Here is a 26,440-nt window from a genome sequence, read left to right on the forward strand (position 1 = left end):
ACCACGATTTCGCTATTTTATTATTTCAGATAGACTATCTTAAATTGTGTTTCAAACGTGTGAATAATTTACTAATTCAATATTCTGGTTACAGGGCTTCTATGCCTCTGTGGTATAGAATACCACTTACTTTATACTAATAACTGTGACAAAATTAATTTATTGATATGCCATATAAAAGTAAAACAAGTGTATTGTGTATTTATGTATAGGTACCTAAATATTTTTATAATTTTTTTTATAATATATAGTTTCTATTATGCTTAATTTGTAATTTAGGTACAAAAATTGAAATTAATGTAGGTCTGATTAAAATTTGACCTAAGTAAATAAAAATGGATTATTTATATTCATGTTGTTCACATACTTCATAGTTAATAAGGTACTTTATCTATTATAGAAACAGTAAGTATCTATCTATGTGTAATATTGTTTATGATTGTTATCTTAATTCATGTTATTAATTATAGAATTGAGAAAAATGGCTACAATAAAAGAAGATTATGAAATAATAACAAATCTCATAAAACAAGAAATCGACAAACGTAAGAAACAAAAACAAAGCAAAGGTATATTTATAATTATTTTACTCATTGATGATTTTAATAATTCTAATAGTTGATTGTTAATGTGTTATAATGAGCATATTGTATCAATCATCTTCTTTTTTATTTTTTATAAAAGCTATTATTAGATGTCAATAAATAATGCTCGACAATCAAATCCAATATTTTATTTATATTATAAAAAAATATTTATTATTCTATTATGTCTCTATTATTACTTAATTTGATTTGTTTATGGTGCTAATGCTTATACCATTATTTCAGAAAATTTAAAAAATATTGAGGAAGATATATCATTGTAAGTGTGAACATTTATTTAAAAATAGTCTATAAATACATTCAATTTTCCACGTTAATGTAAAAAACTATTGTATTTTTTTTCCATGATTGTATAATTAGAGATCATTGTATGAAAATATAAATGTTCCCAATAAAATTGAATTTTTTAAAAAAGATATAATATTGCTTGTATATTATAGACTAAAATATAAATATTACACTTTAAATACTGTATAAATTATGACAATAATAAATGTGTTATTTTGTAGATTAAATAAGACTGAAAAAAAAATGAAGAAAAAATCTAAGGTAGGTGTATTATAAATAAATAATATAAAAAAATAAATAGCTATATTACTTTAGCTAATGATTAAAAATAGAATTGCACCTATTTATACAGCAAACAATGTAAGAAAATGGAATAAATGTAGAATGTATTTAATTATTTGCATAAAAATATATTTTATATATATTGTTTCTACTATCTAAATATGTTTGATATAATTTTAGACATCATCCCAATTAACCACAATATCACCAAACAAAAAGTGTTGTACTAAAATCTATGATTACAATGACAAGTATTTGAATAAAGACAAAACAGAGGCTTCCAATTTAATCAAAGGTTTTTTTTATTTATTTACCATAAAGATAATGAAAAATTATGTTATCGTTCATTACTATGTTTATTTATATTTTTAGATGAATTGACTAATTGTATTTCTGTAGCAAATGTTTCAGAATGTGTTAATGAATTAATGTTGTGAGTATCAATTATTTTTAAAATTGTATATACAAATAACTCAATTCATTGTAATTCATTTCAAAAATGTAATACTTTTTTTAAAATACAGAGGCAAATCGCCCTATAAAAGTATGTGATTTGCGCCACCAGGCACTCCTTAAGTAATACAAAAGGTCTCAAGATTTTGAGAAACTGCTTCATTGAAGCAGTATAAGGGGTTGAGCATTCTTAGTAAATTATTATATTTTTGTTTATTAATAGTTATGTAATTGTATTTGTTCAATGTAGATTAAAAAAAAAAAAGAAAAAAAAAAAAAAAAGGAGATAAAAATAAGGTTTGTATAGGTTAAAAATAGAAATATATATATGTATTATTTATAAGACTGATATGTTTTTTTTATAGGTACAAAATGATATACATTTGAAAAACTATAATGCTACATTGAAAAGAGAAAAGAGTTATACTGAGACTTGTGATGACAATAAAAAGCATTTGAAAAAAAAAAAAATAAGGGCTTCTTATTTAAACAAAGGTGTGGTTTATTTTTGCTTTAATATATTATTAATATTTAATATGTTTATTTATATTCTTTAGAAATATTGACAAGTTGTGTTCCTATTGGTAATGCTTTAGAAGTTGACAAAGGATTTATATTGTAAGTACCTTTGAAAGTCAAAATTAATAATTGTTAATACATTAAGTAATTAACTATACTGTACTGTACTTATTGTTATTTGTTGTAAGATTAATGACAAATATCTTAATTATCATTGTTGGTAACAAATACATACATAAAATGAATTATTAGTGCTAAAATAAAATTAAAATATAGTAATTTAGATTATCATAAAAAATGTATGTAACATTAAAACTTGTTTGACCATAAACTAATAATAACATGTTAATTGGGCTCATTTTCTTGATAAATTAAAAATATTTAAACTGTAAATGATTTATATTTAAATATATTTTTGTTGACTATGTTTTTTTAAAAATAATTCATAGTATTGTATTTTATTATTATGTTCATTGTAGATCAAAAAGAAAAAAGAAAAAAAAGAAGAAAGATGTAATAAAGGTTTGTATTCAATAAAAATAAATATTATACTATATAATATATAAGACTAATATATCTTCTTTATAGGTACAAACTGATAAAAATTTAAAAAATGATTATGTTACATTGAAGGCAGAAAAGCTTTATATTAACACATGTGATGACAATGATAAGTATTTAAATAAAAACAAAACAGGGGCTTCCGGATTAATCAAAGGTCCTTTTTTATTTGTAACCAATAACCCTGTTGTTTTATAATAAATATATTTTATGTGTATTTAAATGTTTAGATGAATTGACTAGTAGGGTTTCCATTGCAAATGATTTGGAAGGAAACGAAGAATTAACTTTGTAAGTATCTATGAAAGTTGAAATTATGTAATTATTATTCATTTATATTGTTAAAAAAGTATTTATTTTACAATTATGAATGTATGTATTAAGTAATTATGTATTTTTTTTTTTTTATTCATGGTATTTTCTTGACTGTTATGTCAATTATAGATTTAAAAAAAAGAAGAAGAAAAAACGCAATAAAAAAAAGGTTTGTATTGACGTAAAAATAATAATATAAATAAATTATATTTTAATGTCTTCTTTAAAAATATATGAAGTTGGATAATGAAAATGCTACATTGAAGATAGAAAAAAGCGATCAGCTTCGATCTAGTGTTGACAGAAAATTAACTTCTTTCTGTATGAATGAACACAAGAAAACAATTCATAAAGTTGATATGAGTCAGTACTTTTTCTCAAATGCTTATATTTATTGTTTAAATTTCTTTTCTTTTCTTTTATTTTTAGATAAAACTTTTAATAGCATTAATATGAAGACTAGTCCAATAAATTACGAAGAGTATACAACAAAGTATGTTTACAATAACAAATAATATTTATTTATTTATTAAATTATATAATGATTATTAGTTGTAATAGTTATATCGTATAATAATTGTTATCAAATCAATGGAATAGAACTTATTGAATATTTGAATGTACTTGAACAAGCAGTTTTAAAAAAGTTTTCTCCTTTCTACTTTAACAATAATATTTTATTATCTTATTTTTTGTTACATTATATTAAATATTATTAACTTAATATTGAAAATAATAAATGTTACCTGTTGCGTACTGAACAATTTTCAGACTTTAGGCTAACTACCATTAGACAACCTATGTACCATCGGCATGTGCAGCCTTCTTGTTCGGGGTATGCAGATTGCCACTGTCGCTCCTCTAATTATTTTTCTTTTCTTTTAAAAAAAAGTTTTTTCCCCAAGTCGATTTTTGTCTCTTAATGGGCTTCAGGGTGTACTTAACAGTATTAACTATGCATATTATTACTAGGAACTCTTTATCACACTAAGTCCATTGCATGGTATACAATTGGTTAGGCAAAGTTTGGGTTATAATAGTTAAGTAAGTAATTAAATAATTGTGAATAAATTTTAATACTTGTACAATGTACAGTATAAGAAAATACTTTTGATATGTTTATTTATCATATAGATTATTTAATAGGTAATTTGTATTTCTTTTTGTTTTAATGGCTTTTTCAAATTTAAATTGTTAAAAATGTGTATTATTTTACTTTATTTATTTTTGTTTTTTTTTTTGTTTTTGTAGATTAGAAAGTTTATCAAAAAAAACCAAGAAGAAAAAAGAATATAAAGTATTTACCATTTTATATTTTTATACATTTTTGTAATTTGTTAGAATTATTAGAATTACTTGTATATTGCTTATAGATGCTAACTTTGATAGTCCTTAAGACTTCTTCTAAAGACTTACAACTTTCCACATTTAGATTTATATTCTTAAACAATTTGTTTTAGATTGAAAAAAAAGAAGAAACTAAACATAAAAATCCTAAAAAAATGAAACAAGATATATATCAAGATCAATTAAAAAAAAATTACAATTATGGTAAATGTTGGAACTTACAAATGCCTTTTTTTAGTTAAGACAACAGAAGTCCCATAGAATATTAACTTTTTGTAAATGTTTATAATTATTAATTTTAATTGAAAGATCTAATAGTAATCTATTAATAGTATTATTGTATTCTTACTATATAAATTAGTTTTGAATGCAAAGTTTTGTATAAAACTTGTTAAAAATAATAACATATATAATAGACCACACTAATCAAACTTATATGGAACTAGGGTTGGTTTGATTGATATGATTTTTATAATTATTAAGAGTTTGATAAAAAAAAAAAAAACAAACAACTAATCCATAAATGTATCATATAAGTATGAATATTTAATTTATAATAATTAATAAATGCAATACGTTTATTTATTGTAGGTTTTAAAATCATTATGGATATGTTCAATTAATAAAATACAATTAAAAAAATCACATTTTATGTGAGAAAAAGGAAGAAAAATATAATGTCACATTACTTAGGTAGTCGGACCGGCATAGTCTTACTATATTATTATGTTTTAATATAAAGATAAATATTTATTCACCAAATTAATTTTTTGATTAATCTTAATAGCATTTATGACTTAATGATCAAATTTTATTTGTGTTATCACTAACATCATACATCTAACAAAAGAAATGATATTTCTTCATAAACAAATAATTAAATGCAAGACTGATGTTAATCATTATTGTCAGCATTTTAATTGTTTAATTATTCCTAATTGGACTAAATCGGATATATATTTTGGATTACTATTAGTATCTTATTAATTTTATAAGTCACATTTAAGGGAGACGTAGAAAGACTAGTATAGTTAATAATAAAATAATATTACATTTAAATATCATTTATAAATTGTATTCTAAAATGTTTCATTTCATTTCAACTATAAATAATTATATCATGCTGTGTTTAAACGTTGTACTTTATTATACCATTATTTAATTTGTATAGATAAGGATATGATCAACACTCTTCATAATTCAAAAATATCAAAAGTTCATGATGTGTACCCAAAATTGTGAGTATGAAAATTTAATAGAATTAGCTTATTATTTTCTATGAAATAATGAATATAAAAATTAAAAAAATTCACATCTTATATGTATAATATAATTATATAGTAACATAATTATTGTATTGCCGTATTATTATAAGAACTATAATCCTTTTCTTTTGTAGATTATATAAATTATCAAAAATACAAAAGAAGGAACAAAGAAAAGCCATTAAGGTTAGTATTATTTCTTTCAAATTTTGTTGTTACTTTATAAAAAAATTAAATTTGATATATTAAAACAACACAATTGTCTTTTTTTCGGAAATAAAAATCAGTATAAGAATAATTCATCTTTTTTTATAATTTTACTATCAATACCGAATAATCTTTAGTTTAGTACCTAGTATTATAACTCTTAAATTTAAAAAAATAAATAGATATTTTAAGTTAACATATTGTCATAAAAATTGAAAAAAATATCCAGTTCTTCTTTCTAGGTACAAATCAATTTGGTTACAATTATTATTCAAAATTAGATTTATTTATTTATTTATTTTATGATAAAATTCCTGTTTATTAACTAAAGAGCTTACTAATTTAATTCATGGTTCCTAGTCAGTTTCTAAGAAGTTCTGGGCAGTTATATTAAGTTATCCTAGTCAAATTTTTAAAAAATCTATCTGACAATTATGCGTTACGGACATTAAATCGTTCCCCGCTCGATCATGAACTTAACTTTCGTGGAGTATAAATAAAGTAATAATCAAATATTAAAATTATTTTTACCATGGTAAATTTTTGTTATAGTACAATTCTGTAAGAATCGTTATTATAGATTTTAAATTTAATAATTCCGTGTATGACGTTTATGTAAAGGTACCTAGTATATTTTTTGAATTATATTTTATAGTCTGTGCCTCGTACGGAGAAAATGTCACTAACAAAATCAAATAAACATAAACCACTGACAAATAATAAAGAGTATTTGAAAAATGATTCCCCTCAATCAGTGGACATAGATAAACGCAAATATGATAATAATGATCATGTTGCAAGTGAAGACTGCAGAAGGAATGTTGAAATTGTCGTTCCTGGGGACAATCACAAATCAAAATATCGTACCATGGCCGACACAGATTTGTATTTTAGCCGATATTGTAAAGAGTTAAACAATGCCAACAGCGTACCCAGTAACGAAAATGGTAATATTGGAAAATCACCTCTCGTGTGCGATGTTTGCTTTAAACCGTGTATTAGCAAATCTAAATTATGTGTACATAAAAGAACTCACACCGGTGAAAAACCATTTGCGTGCAACTTTTGTGGAAGATCATTTACGCAAAAATGTAGTTTGGTTGTACATAAAAGAATGCACACCGGTGAAAAACCATACGCGTGTAACGTTTGTGGAAGATCATTTACACATATTTCAACTTTGAATAGTCATTATAGAACGCACACCGGTGAAAAACCATACGCGTGTAACGTTTGTGAAAGATCATTTACGCAAATTTCAACTTTGAATAGTCATTATAGAACGCACACCGGTGAGAAACCATATGCATGCAACGTTTGTGGAAGATCATTTACGCAAAAATGGAGTTTGGTTGTACATAAAAGAATGCACACCGGTGAAAAACCATACGCGTGTAACGTTTGTGGAAGATCATTTACACATATTTCAACTTTGAATAGTCATTATAGAACGCACACCGGTGAAAAACCATATGCATGCAACGTTTGTGGAAGGTCATTTACACAACAATCACATTTGGTTGTACATAATAGAACGCACACAGGCGAAAAACCATACGAGTGCGGTCAGTGTGAAAAAAAGTTTATAACAAGCGGTGATCGTACAAGACATATACGTAGAATTCATTTCAAATGTTTTTAAATTTTCAACTATCATTAATGCCATTATAATTCATCTTCTGGACAACAAAAATATAATCATAAACGAAATCAACCAATCGCCATGCTTAGAATTAAGAACTGATCCAGAAACCTAGATCATTTCGTACGTTTACCACAAAGTTTAAATTGTGTTTATGAAATGTTTACTGTAATGGACTGAAAATATATCATTGTTTACTGGTGAAGAACTGTATACTCGTGTTACGTTTGTGGACGATCATTTACACAAAGATCAATTTTGGTTAAACCTTAAACATAATAGAACGCATACTGAGTAAATACCATATGCATATGGCTATTTTGAAAAGAGTACTCAACAAGTTTTAATTGTCCAAAACATACACGAAAACTTCTTATCAAATGTTTTTAAATTCGTTACTAATATTAATTTTGTATGACGTTGGTTGCATATATTCCGTGGAAATGTTTAATGCAATAATGCGTATTTTGGTACGAAATTTCAAAACGTAGGTACACCAGATAGTTAGTAATTGTACAACGTATACCAAAGATACGCTGAAAATGAACTATGTATATCTTTAATATGTTTATTGTTTTACAAATATGAATTAAGTTGTCACAGACAAGAACTTGATGATATTATGTATGGACATTTATGCTCTCCATACACAATATAATATCAATGAAAAAGTTTTTTTATACCAGAAGGCGTTTGCAATAAGCAAGTTGCAATATGACTGAAATAAGAAAATAATATAATGAACGTACTTCCTATAATGATAGTATTATTCATTTCATTATAATATAAATAAAGATAAAAAGAATTGAATTTAGTGTAAGATTATATTTGTGTGTAAAATACAACTTGTTTAATATTATTTTAGTTGTATTATATAAATTAAATGTAATATACAATGTAATAAATTTTATGATGTATCTGCAACAATAATAATTTTTTAAAGTATTCGGACTAATTCAGTTAGTACCTACTGTGCCACTGTGGTATCACTATTCTCAATCCCACTCCTCCCCATCTAAAATTCACAATAATATAAAATTGATCATTCATATTTCACATAGTAAATTAACATTTAAGTATAAATTTAATTGCATTACGATTTATTCAACGTTAAAAAGGTGTTTCTTATGAATAATCATAAACTCAAAACTAGTTTTGGTTTATTTTTAATATTTTGAATCGTAAGCCAAAGAATAGGGTACTATTAAGTAATCTGTGTACGTATGCAATTACACATGACTAATTTTAATTAGTTTGGTTAAGTTTTTCAAGAATAAGTATAGACTATAGAGTATAATTTAGTTACGCGGATTGTCATTATTTTGGGTTTCAAATATAATAATTCCACAAATGTCATTGAGTAGCGGTATATCTAAAATGTATTTTTATATTACTGTATTATTTTTATAGGCCGTTTTTTGTGCAGAAACACTGTCACCAGAAAAATCGAACAAGCGTAAACGACTGACGACTGATAAGGAATATTCGGAAAACAATTACTCAGTGGACATGGATAAGGAGGCATACGATAGTCATGTTCGTATTTCAAGTGAAGACGGCAGAAGGGATCATGAAATTGAAGAGTTAAACAACGTACCAAGTCACGGAAATGTTCATATTGGAAAAAGTTCTCTCAGTTGCGACATCTGCTTTAAAATTTTTACCAACAACTCTAAATTATGTCGACATAAAAAAACACACACTAGTGAAAAATCATATGCCCGCAATGTTTGTGGAAGATCATTTGCGAAAAACGATATTTTGGTTAAACATAATAGAACGAACACCGGTGAAAAGCCATATACGTGCAAATTTTGTGGACAATCATTTGCACAAAGTTCAACTTTGATTGATCACTGCAAAAGAACGCACACCGGTGAAAAACCATATGCGTGCAACGTTTGTGAAAGATCATTTAGGACACAATCAGATTTGGTTGTACATAATAGAACGCACACCGGTGAGAAACCATATGCGTGCAACGTTTGTGGACGATCTTTTTCGCTAAAAAGCAGTTTGGTTAAACATGATAGAACGCACACCGGTGATAAACCATATGCGTGCAACGTTTGTGAAAGTTCATTTACACAAAAATGGAATTTGGTTGTACATAATAGAACGCACACCGGTGATAAACCATATGCGTGCAACGTTTGTGAAAGTTCATTTACACAAAATTCAGATTTGATTGTTCATTATAGAACTCATACCGGTGAGAAACCATATGCATGCAACGTTTGTGGAAGGTCATTTACACAAAAATGGAATTTGGTTGTACATAATAGAACGCACACCGGTGATAAACCATACGCGTGCAACGTTTGTGGAAGGTCATTTACACAAATTTCAACTTTGAATAATCATTATAGAACGCACACAGGCGAAAAACCATACGAGTGCGGTCAGTGTGAAAAAAAGTTTACAACAAGCGGTAATCGTACAAGACATATACGTAGAATTCATTTCAAATGTTTTTAAATTTTCAACTATCATTAATGCCATTATAATTCATCTTCTGGACAACAAAAATATAATCATAAACGAAATCAACCAATCGCCATGCTTAGAATTAAGAACTGAAAAACCGAAAATCACTTCGTACGTTTTAAAACCATATGCGTGCAATGTTTGTGGACGATCATTTGCGGTACAAGGAACTTTGATTGTACATAATACAACGCATACCGGGGGAAAACCATATGCATGTGGCCACTGTGAAAAGGGTACTCAACAAATTTTAATTGTCCAAAACATACACGAAAACTTCATATCAAATGTTTTTAAATTCGTTACTATAATATTAATGCCGTCGTGGCCCGTAGCTTATAAACAAAAACAGTTGTTCATCACGCTACGGGCCGAGAAAACTCGGAACACGATATCACTACTTGTATTCACAGCATATCATAAAAGTTATTATGGACGTTGCTTTAATATTCATTTCAAAAACTACTTTAAAAATACGTAGCTGGAAAATGTTATTCGTATAATATTTGTTTCAGTTTGTCTGTGCAATACAACCGTTGTGTAAATATATTGTTAAATTAAAATACCTATGTTTATCTAAAAAAAAAAAATTATTTATTTATTTTATTTTATACTATAATAGCATATGTAACTATGAAACATGTTGAAGAAAAAGTCATGGTTTCTAAGAAAAGTCTTAATAAATTTGAATGTACCCATAGACCGATAGACCGTTCTATTAAGTATCATTTAATTCTTTTGTTCATACGTTAAGGTATTAAAACAACTGCAGGTTAATAAAAAGTTTATATTATTCGGTCTATATTTCATTTTGAAAAAACTAAAAATATTAAAATTTCAAAAATAATAAATATCAGATAATATATAAACGCATCATAAATTATTTTTAATTTATTATTAAATAATGAATGTAATCAATTATAATGGTGTGCAGCAAGTATAACGACAGCGCAGCGGTACGGTAAAATTATTGTCGTGAACCCAGTTTCAATAGTGTTTATAATACGCAGCTTATTTTTTATTTATAATATTTGAGTTAATTGTTATTAAAGTGTAGCTGGTTTTTATTAAAGGGAGACGCAGTCTCAAAGTCTCCCCTAACGAGTCGCCACTGCATGCACAAAATATGACATAAGTTGATGTTTAGTAATCAGATTCAGATTATGTAAGAGGTGAAAAATTAATAATACATTTTTTAGTTTTTAATAGTTGTTTTATCAATTAGGCAAAATATAAGATTATGTTTTTTTCTAAGTTGTTAGTCGGCCCCTATTTCTTGTGGGCGGTGGGCCCAGAAGCCACTCTCCTTAACCCGGCCATCCGGGTTTGAGGAAATAAAAACTTATTTGTAAGTGTACTAAGTGCCTTTTCCAAAACCTGAAAATTTACCATTAAAATGAGCGCAGTACAGTCACTATATTACTAAATAATTTGTATTTCACAAAAAATCGCTAGAAAAATAAGTTTTTCTACGACAGTGTCTAGTATTGTCTCTACAGCAGTTCCTTACAAAAATTCTGCTTACTATTGAGTATTTTTTTTTTCTTACTTTATTATGGGTTGATTTTATAGTTCTCGCAGTGCATTAAATAAGTCTAAAAAATAAGTTGTGAAAGCTTTCTCTGAGTCCACGAGCGTGCTAAATTCCTGATTTTTAAATGTATTTTAATAAAATGTTTAAATGTGCAATAAACTATAATCCCATACCAATCTACGTATAATACAATTAAAAAAAGGATTTACCACCTTTATATTTTGATATACTTCGTTTTGGAACAAATGCAGTTTAGTTGCCAGGCGATTTTTTCAATTCCCCCCTCCCCCCAAATGTGTGTTTTAAAGCTCTGAATACAAAAGTCTAATTCAAAAATTCTCGCAAAATCATTATTTTGGAAGTTATATCTTTCCAAAGTTTACGATTTTACGTATTTGCGCATGCGCAAAACGCCACGCGCCGTATACTTTGTTTTCCTACGTTTTCGTATTAGATTGTCGCCTCTTATTAGTTATGTTATTTTATCTTGTTTATGATAATATTATTATTAAGATTAATATATTTAACGACTTTTAAAAAGCAATAGAACTGATAATATTTTATTTTCATATTAAATATTACTCAAATGATACTCAAACCAGGAAAACCAGCTAACTCTTCCAGCTCGTACAAACCAATCAGCCTTCTACCTTTCTTCTCCAAAGTATTTGAAAAGCTCATACTCAAACGGCTCCTCTCAAACATCGACACAAACCTCCCAGAAAATCAATTCGGCTTCCGTAGTAACCATTCCACCATACACCAGGTTCATCGAATAGTCGACAAAATTTCCTATTCGCTTGAAAAGAAACTTATCTGCACAGGCACCTTCTTAGACGTAGCACAAGCATTTGACAAGGTTTGGCATGGTAGCATTGGAAGAAATCGAGGGGGGGGGCTTGAGGGGGGTTAAAACCGCCCAAAATGTGCGTTACCTAGGTTTATATCTAGACCGCCGACTAACATGGGCTGCCCACATACGTAACAAACGACTAGTACTTAACAATGGTCTAAGACAGCTTCGCTTCCTCCTTTCATCCAAACATGTAACACTGGATAATAAAATTCTCATCTATTAGGTACTCCTCAAACCTATCTGGTCCTATGGAATTCAACTTTAGGGAACATCCAAAGACTCTAACACAAACAGAATCCAAGCATTCCAATCCAAATGCCTCCGACAGATAACCAAAGCTCCTTTTTACGTATCGAATGATACTCTCCACAGGGACCTCTTTATTCCGACAGTCAAAAACGCTAAAATCTTATACAAACGTTTCCACCTTAAACTTGCAAATCATCGTAACCCCCTCATCCAAAACCTCTCATCTCGAACACTCCCGGGCGACCCTGGCCGACGTTTAGAGCGCAGCTGGTGCCGTGACCTGCTAATCGACTAGTCAACTAACCACTACCAACCATGCCATGAAGTGCTATTGCCTATTACTGAATAGTTCTTTCAATCAAGCCAACCTTGACCTATTATATATATCCTCCATCTATTGTGATTATTGTAAATATATTTTATACAGATTGTATAAATAAAAATAAATATGACAAAAAAAAAAAATATATTACTGTTTGAAGATTGTTATGTTAATGCCTACATACGAACTCCAGATCACTACAATTTTGTTAAAATGCGTTTTTAAGCACTGTATAATGTATAAAAAAGACTAATTAAAAAATTCTCGCATATTTTTACTTAAAAAGTTATACCAAAGAAACTATAAAACAGTAATTTTTTAAATTGTATGTTTTTTTTTTGTTTTTTTACTCATAATTTGATAATATTTTTTAATAGGTATTGGCCATCGGTATTATGATTTGACTTTGAATAGAACCATCGACCGTCATACAACTATACCTAATTATTTACTTAACACTTTAACAGTAGTATTAACATATTTTTATCAATCGTAATAATATACTGCATTACCGCTGTAACGCCCGTAACTAATGGCCGGACGGACACAACGGCCATATAATAAGGTGTTCCGAATTTTAATTAGAAAGCTAAAGGCGGAGACGTTAACAAGTTTCAAAATAATAAAATATTGGTCTGCAGACTCTACGATCGCGAGTCTGCGGTTTCAGAGTAGTGTTCTAACAAGTCTGTGTTGATAAGCGCGCGGAGTTGATAACGAAGGGATATATTAAACAAAATCAAATCGCCGCGCAGACACTGCAGCAGCAGCAGCAGCTGTAGCCGTCCGTGTACGGTTAAAATAATAATAATATGATGGCGTATAATAGTAGCGCACTGTACAACCAGGGGGTAGACTGATCCCTTGGCGGGAGGGCGAGAGAGATATCGTTTTAATCTGTTTCTATGATTGTCTGCGTGATTTCGAGATCTCGCCAAGGCCTACAGTCCCCGTTCGCGTATTTAACGTAATAATATTTTACCTCTGTATTTGTCGTCGAGTCTATTCGTTGCGCGGCCGGTAGTTTTCGTCAATTTCATACGTTCCGCACTTCGCAAAAAATCCAAAATCCCTGTGATGCGATACAGCCGTCACGCACTCCGTACCTTCGCAATAACTCCGTCTACGCGATTGTCGTCTCTTACACCGTTTTGAAAACGTATCGAAATGTTGATGTGATCGCTCGTCCGATGGCAATCATGAATAACTGTTTTATTCTGTTGCTGGCAATACTCGGCCATCGGCCAGGTAAGAACGTTACGTATATTACACATTATATCTAAAAATCCTATTCGATTGAATGTTTTCTAAACGCGCGTTTGTCACTACAGGCTACATCAAGGCCGACTGCGTAGACAACAACAGCCGAACTGTTCAGGAGGGCAAGACGTTCATACCGGGCCCAGATATCTGCACTCGGTGTATGTGCGACAACTCTGTAGCTAAATGGTGTCACCCTGTGCTCTGTACTGCTCCACAGGTAGCTACTTTTTCTTTTTAAACTTGAGTTATTTAAAAATTTGTAAATTGTTAATGTTCAAAGATTATTATTTTTAATACGGGGATCAAAGCTACACCACATTATTATTTAATGTGCGTTTTATTTGATTGATTGTCGCCCAAGTAAATAATACAATTTTATTTAACTCTATAGGATTGCAAGTCGTATACAACTGTTGGAAATATATGCTGTGAATTCAATTGTTTGGATGAAACTCTCAAAGGCGATAATATTAATGCCAGATCAATTGCCAGCACTGTAACGGCATTTTTATTTTTCATATTAATTGTTTTCCTCATCAACCGGTTACATAAAAGAAATATAATGTCAAGTAAGAGTGAATTTGTATTTTAACATTGACATTTCAATTTTTATATTTTTTTATTAATTAAAATATAACTTCTATGCCAAAATTAATGTTCAAGGGGCAACTCATTTATTAAACAATATTTTACATATAACTAATGTTGTTTTTTTGTTTATTATTCAGTAAAATATAATTTAAATTTATAAAAGAAATGTATTTAACTTACTGAAAAAATATGAATGGATTACTGAAAAAGTTGTTTTTTTGAGTTATTAGTTATTTGTTAGATATTACATTAAATGTATAGTTAGTAGTTTAAAACCTTTATAGTTGTGAGTGATGATTTAAATCGTATAAAAAGTTCTAGTCACCTTAAATAATGTAACTTTTGTTTATTTTAAAAACAAATTGTATTGAAATATAGATGGAGAAGTATTTACCGATCCAAATTCGCTTCAAATGGGCGAAGGTGTACGTGGAATTGGATTCATTAGTGGTTACATGAATTTACCTAGGCCTGATTTATATTATGGTGATCATGCAACACTTCATATACCTTTATGGAAGACATACTATCCACGTGGGGATGCACCGCCTCCATATGACGAAGCTATTGCATTACCTCACCAAATAGTACCCCAACAGTTAAATACACTAGTAGATGAAGTTACAGCTTACCATAGGACTATACCTTTTACCATGACTGAAGTTGAACAAAATATTCAGCCACAAACTTCTGGTGACCCCGAGACTGAACCAACTACCAACCAACCGTTTTTAGATGACAGTAATAAATTTAAATATTTTATACTCGTGTCTATCATATGCTAACCAATTTATTATTTCAGATCAAACAAATAATGATAAATACCAATGTCATGATAAAATAACTACAATTTCTAATGATGATTTCCGAGAAGAATGTGAAAATTGTAAGCATGATCAGGAACTTGCTGAAGGATATGATGATATTTTTCCTGAACCAGAAACAATGACACTAGAGCGAAGACCACAATTATTAACTCATGAACACGTAGCAGATGGTATTGAGTTACGTTCATCAATGACCTTACCCGATAATGGTAGACTACGAAGGTACTTGAATTTATATTTTATATTTTATTATTGAGCTATACTATTATACTAATATAAAACATTATAACTTTGTGAATTATATAGGCCTCATGTTGGTAACTTGAAAGATAAATATAGAGACGGATGGTTCAAAGAAACTAGTTTAAAAGAAAATTCAACTTCTGATGATGATCAGCCATAACAGAAAAGGATCCTTATTTATTGGTATAATACTTTGTTATTATGAGTAAATATAAAAATTGGTTAAGTCAGCGGTTCCCAAACTTTTTTGTCTTACGGCGCCCTTTTTGAACTGAATTTTTCTCATGGTGCCCCTGATAAAACCAATGACCATTTTTTTTTAGATAAAATAATGAATAGAACATTTTAAATTTATTTTTGGTTATTACGATTAGCATTGCGGCACCCAGTAAAGACGTCGCTGCACACACTTTGGGAACCGCTGGGTTAAGTACTAAGCACTTAGCACCATCGTAATTGTTGACTATTATTTCTGTCAGTTAAAAAAATTATTTATTTTATGAAATTAATTAGTACCCAATATCTTATTTCTTGATGTCAAAATATTTTTAACATAATATTTTGCATTAAATAATATTATAATTATCATGTTTGTCATGATAAATATTATGTCATTGATTTTAATTTTACCTTATATCTATATGGTAATAACTAATAACTACTAAGTTTAATATTTTATAATTTCTTGAATTTCTGTCTTTAATGCAAACATTTCTTTTTTTTCAATGTATTAATATATAACTAAGATTTATATTTTATGCTTTGTAAGATCTCAGTTAAAATAATATTTTTTTTTTTTTTATATAGTATTATTTATAACAAATAGTTCATTTTAGTTTGTATACTTTTCTGTGATAACAAGTTATTTTAGGTAGCTTCTAGTTAAATTGTATTATTGTGCCATATAAGTATTTAAAATTTTTTATAGATATAGTCTATAGGTTTATATGTTTTTCATGATCAATTTTTTTTTTAAATTTTTATTCACTGTACATATTTTCCAATATATATTGTAACTTTTCTGTACCACCATTTATCCTACAGATTTTAAATGAAATTAGAAGACTATTTAGTTTATTGTTAGTATCATGTAAAAAAGTGTTTAAATGATTTTTGACAGTTTTTGGTAAATTAAAGTTAAGTTAATTAAATTTTATCTACAAACTACAAAGATACTAATTTCACCCAATGTTTTAATTTATAAATACATATTTGTAAATTGTATTTTGAGATAGTTTATTGTGATTTTAATTTACCAAAATCTGTTTTAAAAAAAATATTACTTTAAGTGGTTTATCTTTAATTGTTTAAATAATATACAATTTAAATAATATAAATTATACATCCTAAACGACCTAAACAGATTTAATTTTTAAATAATTATTGTAAGAAATTTTTCATAGATAGTTAGAACAGAATATATTTATCATTTATATGAAATGGACAATAATATATTAATATGCTTTAATATTTTATGAGTTAAAAAATAGGTTCTTAAATAGTGTATAGTTATTACAATTATTAACATATAATATTTATTTTACTATTAACCTATTCTTTTCATGTTTTTTTTTTATTAGTTTTAAATTTTTATAACTATGATTGAGTTATCATACGTAGTATTCATGATTTATCAATAGAGATAATGGTACCTTTTATTCAAAAAATCAAATGCTATTTTCTATAATATTGACTTGAGTTCCTATACCTATTCAAATATTCTTTTTCTTAACTAATAAAGTACTAAATAATTCAAATTATAGTGTTATTTATTTTTATGTAAAATATCCATTAATATTTTAATTCTTAAGTGATTTATGCCTAAATCTTATAACATAACACTCCAAATTATATTACTTTCTTGATTAATTATTATGACTGTAAATATAATCATATTTATTTTATAATTGTATTAATTTAATTTATACAAAAATGGTGTAATAAATGTTGTATGTGTATTACTTACCATAGAGGAAAGTATTAAAATTATCAATCTACCCTCCAAAAAATGTACATAAAAGTATGAGTAAATGTAATTTAAAAAAGCCTTGTCACTAGTAATATTATAGAAGCCACCATTCCCAATTGTTTTTGTTATAACACCACTGCCATTTTTTTTTATTTTTCCTTTATATTTCTTTGTAAACTCCTGTTTTACCCAATTTGAAATTCTATACTTTGTTTAATGTATCTTACTGTGTTTAATGCTAATTTTATTTGACCCTAATGCTTTACCAGAAAACCCTAACATTTTTCCAAGTTTGTTAGGTTTTATTTGTAAATGTATAAATTTATTATTTAACTCGTTGCACTTTATATACCTATTACTACCATTCTTTATATCCCTGAAAGAGTGTACTTAGTTATAAATAAATACATTATTATTGTTATATATTTATTATATTTACTGATCAATGTTTATTTACATATTTTTTTTTAAGATTAAGAGAATCAACTATTCCACTAAGTTTATGTATTTTTTAGTTAATAACTATTTATGAGTTTTTAGTTATTACCAGGCTTAGGGAATTCTAGCTTCTCACTTATATGTTTTTATTTATATTATTAAAAGACTATCAGTGTTGAATAAAAATTCTATTTAAGATATAACAAATCTAAATTCAAAATTGTATATATTCTGCATATTTTAAAGTTTTTGCTTATTAATGCACATTTTTCCACTACATAGTTTTTTAGTGCTTCTTCTTTAACTATGCTGCATACAAAAAAATAAAAATTTGTTCTTAAAAATATAATTATACATTGTGTAAATATTGTATGCCTTTCTAGTTTCCACAAAATAAACTTTGCGCTCCTTGCAACCAATATACCTATATATTTATATAATACTGATGTATTATTTTGTTATTGTTATAAAGGATCGAATGACATTGAAATGGAAGATATATTTCTGTATAAAAAGAATAATAATACAAATAAATATTAATTACAAATTTAAATAATTCCATCTAACAATATTTTTATTATTTTTTTTTTTTAGTCCATAAAATAGTAATAAATTAAAATATTATAACATAGGAATTTTTTTGGTGTATACTTGATCTTTTTTTTTTCAGTACATATTTGTGAGTTTTTTAGAGCTATAAGTTCCTAAGCCTAGTTTTCAAGTTTATTTAAAATTAATTTTCTTTATCTTGTAAATGTATTTCATGTATGTATAATTGTCAAATATTTATGTTTAGTAAAGATTAAAAACTAAAGTACTGGAAATAAACGTGTGTTGTAATTCAACAGTGTCTGGCAGTTTGTTTAATTTTATTTAAAATGTTGTTATTGTACTTCTAAAGTTTTAAATAAAATTGATAACTGCATTTAAACATTTTAGTTTGTTTGATACAATTTTTTTTAACAAATATGAGTCTGTTCTCATTAAACATAATTATTAATAACTTATTCCAATTATTCATTGTTAAATGTTTTACCTTCTTTTTCAAACATTACACAAATTACCTTTGTGGTATGTATAGGTATATATTAAATCCTAATGATGTTTTCAAAAGTAATCTAAAAAAAAATGTATGTATGCCATTAAATTGGAATTTTCTGATAGATAACCATTATAAAGTTTGTAATTAAATAGGTAGGTCTCATAGATAATTTATTTATAGTAATATGTTGCCTTTGGGATAAGCTGTATATATTTTACAAACATAATATAATCAATTATTTACCAAATTGTTGTCTAAGACGTACCAAAAGAGCTAAATGTATAATTTTTGAGAAATTCATAATAATTATTTGTTTTAAAATTTTTCAAATTAGTAAAGGTTTAATAATATATATATTTAAATGTAAAAAAATCTAATAAAATATATTATATTATTGATTATAAATAGACACTTTCTGAGACAGTATTTATTTTATTTCAACTGTTCTTAGGCAATTCTGTGTCGTTGACGATCAATTATCGTGCTATATCATGGGATATTGGGATTTAAGGTGAAATAAGTGTATATTATGTGCCATGTGGTAACTTCCGGAAGAAGATGAAGTACCTCTTTCATACCTACCTATTTGTAAAATTTATATTTGAATATAATGATTTTAACTGATGACTGTATTATACATGAGGTACTAGGAGATACTTCACAAGTTATTATTTAAGAAAAAAAATTACCTAATGAAGTGTATTAATATTGATATTACAATTTATAAATAAATATTTAATCTAATATCTTTTAGTTTCTAATCGCTCCGATGAATGTATTGATTTAATCATGTTTTTTTTTTTGTGAATGAGTACACGATAAATTTTCGATAAAATATCTGTGGATTTTCAAAAATGGGGGTTTCGGATATCAAATTTCATCTAGTTTTTATTTTAGATACCTAGGTCAAACTTAAGTTTTTTTTAAATTCTATCTGCTACCTGCAGAAATTCAAATTAATTATGTATGATCATTTACAGTTTAAACATTTATGACATTCAATATTCAACCATAAAATAATAATTTAAATTTATTTCTTCTCAAACGATTTTTGATATTTTATCATATTAATTTATTTAAAAAAAATATATTAATAATAGATACTTGACATTTCCGCTAATTTTTTATATTATAATCATTTTCATTATATGATCACATTTTCATTAGTATGAATATTTGAATATTTCATTATGTATAGAAAATGATAACTTATTAAGTAATAGCTAGTGATATGTTTCAAGTATCTACAGTTAATGTTAATATATTTTTTTAATTATTAATTTAAATCGTATTAGGTACCTATTATACGTCAACGTCTTTATAATAAATCTTTTATTTTTAATTCTAGTTTATCTTTTGAAGAATTTTGAATTATACTTTCAAGTATTAGGTGTTAAAATCAAAAATTTGAATTTTTAACTACGAAATCACTTTTACAAATCATGTCAAAATAAGAATAAAAATTAGGTCATGTACTTATAATATTGTTAATATTAGATATTTTTTCATTATTTTAAAAGCAACTTACTAGGAACCTTGCATTGCGTTTCCAAGCTTTTAATATTTATTTTTATAATATAATATAATAACCGTAGGAATGCGAATTGAATTTTTTTTATCTTGTAATTTTTAATTTTTGGGTATGATTACGAATAATAGACGCAGACTCGTAGAAAGTTATTAAAGTATTCAGTCCGACAGTCGTTTTGAATCAACCGTGTTCCACCATTTCATGAATGTATTTTTAGTTTTGATGTAATATTATAGTATTATCGTTCATTTTATTTTTTTTATATAAATTCCAAAAGTTAAATTTTCTTATTTTTCATGGTTACTTTTTCTAGTTATGGAATTCGGGAAATGTATTTTAACTTTGGTATTTCAGCGTTTGACCTTTTTTATTTTTTTATGATTATGGTGTTATTTTGCTTGATTTTAAGTGTTATTGATTAATGTTTTGAGAACTATAACATCCAAACTCTACATTGATAATTCATTTGTCGAGTACTCGTTGTTCGTTGATGCGTTTCGGCGAGAACTATTATTGTATTTCATGAAATACAACGATGGATCAGTCGTGAGTTCGTGACAGAGTACCTAATTCAAATAAAATTATAGAGACTTACATAATATAATATAATATTATTATGTATAAGTATTATAAATTGTTACATTATTATATTGAATTCTCGTTAATTTGATTGGTTAGATTTGTTATGTCATGTGGTACCTATTATTGTATAATAATTTATTAAAATACATTAATATTTCACATCCATGTAGATGACGAATGTTATAACTATAACAATTATTATTGGTGGTTTTGGCCTGTTTTAGTTATTAACATTAAGTACTTGGATTTAATAGCGTTTTGTGTATTATAATGTATAAATAATGCTGTGAGTTAAAACAAAAAATTGCAATATTTTAAAACTACTGTCATAGCTTCTTTGACTTAAGGTTTAAATTTTAAAATAGGTATAACGGTACTAATGAATTCAATTTTTGAAAATTGATTTTTTTTTGTTGCACGTGCTTTGGCTTTATATTACTTTTTCGATATTTTTAATAATTTCCGTTATTTAAAGTTTTTTACGCACATTCTATATTATTTAATTGTAATTATTTTTTAATTTAAAATATTTTATACTTGATAGATAACATATTAATTAAATTATAATTGTGTATTAGTATACTTATAGTACATTTTATATTGACCTTTTTCGAGATTTTAAGTGCGTTTTTTAAGATTTTTAAATGTATTAAATTCCTAGTCTTATTTTATAATAACAGTACTTTTGTGCTATTTAAAGTTTATTTATAATATATATATATATATATATATTATAATAACCAATAACATATATAATATTATAATTTCACATATAAAATGTTATCGTTAGGTACATGTATTAAATTATACTTATTTTCGTATATTATTTTATTATAACACTATATCATATAATAGATGCATTAAAAATGTGTAGGAAGTAAACAATATATTACAATGTTATTATAAACTACGATTATTTTCATTAATGACAATTACAAATAATTTGTTCGTAATTAATATGCGACTAGTACTTTTCTGTTGTTTCGCAGACAGAAAAGCAAAACACATGCCATGTGAATAATGTTCGGTGTGTTTTGTACGCTGATTGACTTCTTTTCTGAAAAAAAAAATAAATAGAAAAACAAACGATTAGTTTGTACAAATTTAATAAATACTTAAAAATGTAAAATAGTAAAATACTATATGTACTTATAAATTGCAATTCGCTATAAAACAGTATTATAAAAAGGTCTGTTGTTAGAACGAGTACAATCCCATAAATATAAAAATACATTTCTGAAATATTTAAATATCTTATGTCTTATTTATTAACAATAATTTTGTTGAAGTTGAGAAACGCACTGCTGAAATTTAACGCTTAATTTTTCAAAAAAATGTTGATAATTTTTTATTTAAATTATTTGGCCTGTAGCTTATAGGCTATTCCATTATATATATATGTATATGTATTTACTTCTTAAACTACGCAATCATATAGTGTCTACCTTTCACTAGTTAATTTGTCAATTGCTTTATTTTTTTTAATGTCGATTAATCCCTTCATATCTATTCATGAAAAATGTTCTTTTACGTCCACTTTAAGAGGATATATTTGTCTAACCATTTTCTAAATTAATTTGACACTTAATATTAAACCATCTGTGATCAGCGCACACCCCTTTTTACTTTATTGATTTTTAAGTATACTAAAATGTACCATATTTTCAATAACTTAGATTTTTCATACTATTTGAATAGTGTCCTGTGATTTTTCAAATTGAATTTAGATACATCAAAGTTTTCAAAAAAATGTGTTGCTTAAAAATTTACTGTAAAAAAGTAAGTTACTAATTTGAAAAACAGAAAACACTATTGCCACTGTTAATATGGTATTATAAAAACGTAAGTATTTAAAAATACGACCTTTGAGTATAGCTGAAAATTCATACTAAACCGAAATTTGAACGAATGAATTATTAAGGGAAAAAATATAAGGGAATGAGCATGGTCGCTGAATCACCCTATATATTAGCCGTTTCTCGCACATTTGGAAAATTGCATTAGATTGTTGCATCAACCGTGATATGTAGTGTGTTGCTGTTAAATTTTCTTTTCGTTTGGGCCGAGGAAACGAATATACCGTTTATAGTGTTTATACACGTGATTGGTTCTAGGCGTGAAATCCTCATCCAATATATTAAGAGTGTGCGTAAAAACTTACTTGCGTTTTGGCGGAATTACATTGTGTGGATAAGAAACAACGGAAAAAAAACACATCTTGTAATTGCTCTTCGCCATTATGAAGAATAATCGCCTTTTTATTCGTCGCTTTTTTTACGGCTTTATCCAACAAATAAAGCATGATTGATCTCTTCTCTTTACGCCGATATCTTCTAGACTATACACGTATAGGTACTCAATACCCATTTATAGCCACCGAAAACCGATAAGCGGTCATAGGTATACATAATGTATATATGTATACGTATATATATATATATATAGGTACGTTACAGATTAATTGATTTAATATAAAAAGTAAAATGTGTTCATTACGTACTAAAAATGTTATTTTTATTTGTAACATGTTTTTTATTTTATATAAAAACCGTATAGTATATATTTTCGTTTTGACTTTTTCGAAGTTTGGTTTTGATTTTATATAAATATTACTATTTTTAGTCGTATTATAATTCTAACGTATTATATAATTGCGTGGTTATTATTATATATAGGTACGTTATTTGGCTAAATTCATCAAAAATAAAGATCATCCGTACGATCATTATAAAACCGTCATAACAACCGATAAAAATCCGCATAAAATACAATATAATACATATGAGTTATTCCGGGATCTTTTATTAGGTCATCAAACCCTAAATGTCGTCATAGACGGTTTCTACTGTCGTGTATCATAAATTATAATAACAGCTTAGTAATCTATTAAAATAATGGCAGATATATCACGTTATAGATAATATTTATGCAATTTTATATTTTCAATAAAAATAACAATTAACATCATCACTATAATAAATAGGCGAGGGACCCGATGTCCTAATAGTTATCCAATTTAATGGTATATTATAATAACGATAAATATTGCAACTGCTTTATTGATTACTATTATAGTCCACGTGAGCTTACTCCACTGACCCACACTTTGAATTCACACGTGTAATTTGTTTTGGTTTTTTCTTGAGTCGTCACACCGATGACATTCCTCGAAGTAATAAAATCGCAATACTCCTTTTGTATAGGTATATAATTATAATAGAGGGATTTATTTACATACAAACAATTAATATAGGTATTACGAGTATATTGTTTTCCACTTGACGAGAAAATATATTGCCGCAAAAGACGACAGTAATAATATATTTAGACTGTTTTGACAGCGGTTTACTAATTTGAAGTCTTACCATACTTGCCGGGTCTGATTCGCTATGTTATGTACTCGATGTAATATAATATGACGTATATGTACAGCGCATACTCGCTAATATGTCAGTGTTTAAATCAGTTTAAATACCGTAAACGTTTTCCCTTTCAACAAATCGTGTAATAAACCGACATAACTTTAAAATAACCACATACATTATTTCTAATTCTATTAAAGACATAATTTACTGGATAGCAGGATAATATATTTAAAATTTCATAAACGTATAATTTATTTATTATGTATTTATTTTAAGTTTTGAGCGTAGCGATGACTGATATAATGTGTGGTTTTTACGTGGACGAGTACACGATAAGTAGTCGATAATGCTTCAATTTTCAACTTTGAGAGTGGTTTTGAATGGAAAATTGTAACTAGTTTGTATTTTAAACAGGTCGAAATAAAAAATCCACAGTATTTTTTTTATAATCGGCAATAACGAAAAAAAAAAAAACGGGAACTTTACTCAAATCCATTTTTAACCACATCGATTTTGTTTTTTTTTTTTTTTTTTGGTATAACGAGTAACCACAGAGAATCGTATTTAAACTATTTATTTACACGAGAAATTTTCAATTTATTTTGATATTTTTTTTATAAATGTATAACGATAACTTTTTAATTTTCTTGATTAAAAAATATTGAAAATCTAGTCACAATATTGAATATTTTTTTTATAAGCATTTAAAGTTAGAATTTTGACAAAATTTATAAAAATTGCTAAAATTAGTAAATTATTTTGTTATTAGAAATTCATAAGAATTTTTTTTTTATCTAAAATTTAAAATTTTTATACATGGTTCTTTATAAGTTTTACAATATATAAATTGAAAAAAAACAATTCTAACGGAAAGCTAAATTAATTTTTTATGAGCATTTCAAGATAACAATTTTACGACTTTCGATATTCACCCTTAAAATAATTATTTCTTCTCAACCAATTTTTAATATTTTGTTTTATTTAAAAAAATAAAATAAAAATAACATTAGATACTTAAAATTTTTACCATATTTTTGCTTTAATTATTTAATAAAATTTCCCCAATTTTTTAACTCTTTTTGACTTATTTATAGGCATCACAAATTTTCAATATTTTTAGTTTTTTTTTTTATAAACGTTAAAACATTACTCATTCAGTCAAAATGTTTGAAAATTGAATACAAGATTTATCATATTATGTAGTTCATATTGGAACCATAATAAAAGTATATAAAAACAATTATTTTTTATACACATTTTAAAATCAAATTTGGACAAAACTACTTATTTAAACGATAAATTACGATATTTTAATTATTTTGTTATAATTTAAAAACAATTTTCGCGGAAGCTTAAACTTTTATGTATTTTTTATTCTCATGAATTTTTTACGATACGCAATGACATTTTAGATTAATTATCGATTTATCCTATGAATCTTTTTTTACTGTTTTACGTTGTGTCGTTTTTATTGAAATGTTGAATCTTATAGATTGATGCCCGCGGTATAAATATTTATTATTAAAATAATTAGATACTAATGCAATTTTTTCGGAAAAAAATATACCAACCTAACGTAATATTAAAACTAAAATAAATTACTATAATATAGCTTTGTATATAAAACTTATGAAATATACTTTGCGATACAGACAGG

General features: G+C 26.4%; 4 protein-coding genes across 6 annotated transcripts in view; 3 read left to right on the plus strand and 1 right to left on the minus strand.

Annotated features, from left to right (window-relative positions):
• Positions 1 to 1,926, plus strand: LOC132930483 (uncharacterized). The gene is made up of 8 exons (XM_060996391.1): positions 1 to 212; positions 280 to 405; positions 471 to 569; positions 831 to 864; positions 1,115 to 1,154; positions 1,356 to 1,470; positions 1,548 to 1,608; positions 1,700 to 1,926. The coding sequence occupies exons 3-8, from the start codon at positions 482 to 484 to the stop codon at positions 1,725 to 1,727; spliced, it is 366 nt and encodes a 121-aa protein (XP_060852374.1). The 5' UTR covers positions 1 to 212; positions 280 to 405; positions 471 to 481; the 3' UTR covers positions 1,728 to 1,926.
• LOC132930021 (zinc finger protein 436-like) lies at positions 1,840 to 10,553 on the plus strand (the record flags this gene model as incomplete). The annotated part of the gene is made up of 15 exons (XM_060995679.1): position 1,840; positions 1,885 to 1,925; positions 1,994 to 2,123; positions 2,186 to 2,246; positions 2,627 to 2,669; positions 2,736 to 2,865; positions 2,939 to 2,999; positions 3,153 to 3,192; positions 3,263 to 3,386; positions 3,453 to 3,516; positions 4,275 to 4,320; positions 4,484 to 4,574; positions 5,542 to 5,608; positions 5,770 to 5,821; positions 8,895 to 10,553. Coding segments are annotated over 15 exons (2,019 nt in total), but the record flags the coding sequence as incomplete, so codon positions are not given.
• Positions 10,554 to 13,691: 3,138 nt separating this feature from the next.
• On the plus strand, positions 13,692 to 19,194 carry LOC132929965 (uncharacterized). 2 transcript variants are annotated; one of them, XM_060995622.1, is made up of 7 exons: positions 13,692 to 14,180; positions 14,264 to 14,412; positions 14,587 to 14,764; positions 15,165 to 15,527; positions 15,589 to 15,835; positions 15,920 to 16,039; positions 18,736 to 19,194. In XM_060995622.1, the coding sequence occupies exons 1-6, from the start codon at positions 14,123 to 14,125 to the stop codon at positions 16,014 to 16,016; spliced, it is 1,092 nt and encodes a 363-aa protein (XP_060851605.1). In that variant the 5' UTR covers positions 13,692 to 14,122; the 3' UTR covers positions 16,017 to 16,039; positions 18,736 to 19,194. The 2 variants fall into 2 exon arrangements, with proteins under 2 accessions (XP_060851605.1, XP_060851604.1); XM_060995621.1 differs by lacking the exon at positions 18,736 to 19,194 and adding an exon at positions 16,231 to 16,620.
• Positions 19,195 to 22,228: 3,034 nt separating this feature from the next.
• LOC132930548 (uncharacterized) overlaps positions 22,229 to 26,440 on the minus strand; it is a 61,490-nt gene continuing 57,278 nt past the window's right edge. For both annotated transcript variants that reach the window (XM_060996480.1, XM_060996481.1), the window contains exon 6: positions 22,229 to 22,475. In XM_060996480.1, the coding sequence (XP_060852463.1) occupies positions 22,372 to 22,475 (104 nt within the window). In that variant the 3' untranslated portion in view covers positions 22,229 to 22,371. The remainder of the gene's footprint in view (positions 22,476 to 26,440) is intronic.

Source organism: Rhopalosiphum padi, chromosome 4 (genome assembly GCF_020882245.1).
Source record: "Rhopalosiphum padi isolate XX-2018 chromosome 4, ASM2088224v1, whole genome shotgun sequence".
NCBI classification, from domain to species: domain Eukaryota; kingdom Metazoa; phylum Arthropoda; class Insecta; order Hemiptera; family Aphididae; genus Rhopalosiphum; species Rhopalosiphum padi.

Bases quoted from the DNA above. Each gene is read 5' to 3' on its own strand.
- LOC132930483 (XM_060996391.1), top strand. From the start codon at position 482: ATGGCTACAATAAAAGAAGATTATGAAATAATAACAAATCTCATAAAA. The intron at 1,471-1,547 runs GTTTTTTTTATT...TTATATTTTTAG, and splicing joins GGCTTCCAATTTAATCAAAG to ATGAATTGACTAATTGTATT. The intron at 1,609-1,699 runs GTGAGTATCAAT...TTTAAAATACAG, and splicing joins TGTGTTAATGAATTAATGTT to AGGCAAATCGCCCTATAAAA.
- LOC132929965 (XM_060995622.1), top strand. From the start codon at position 14,123: ATGGCAATCATGAATAACTGTTTTATTCTGTTGCTGGCAATACTCGGC. The intron at 14,181-14,263 runs GTAAGAACGTTA...TTGTCACTACAG, and splicing joins AATACTCGGCCATCGGCCAG to GCTACATCAAGGCCGACTGC. The intron at 14,765-15,164 runs GTAAGAGTGAAT...ATTGAAATATAG, and splicing joins TAAAAGAAATATAATGTCAA to ATGGAGAAGTATTTACCGAT.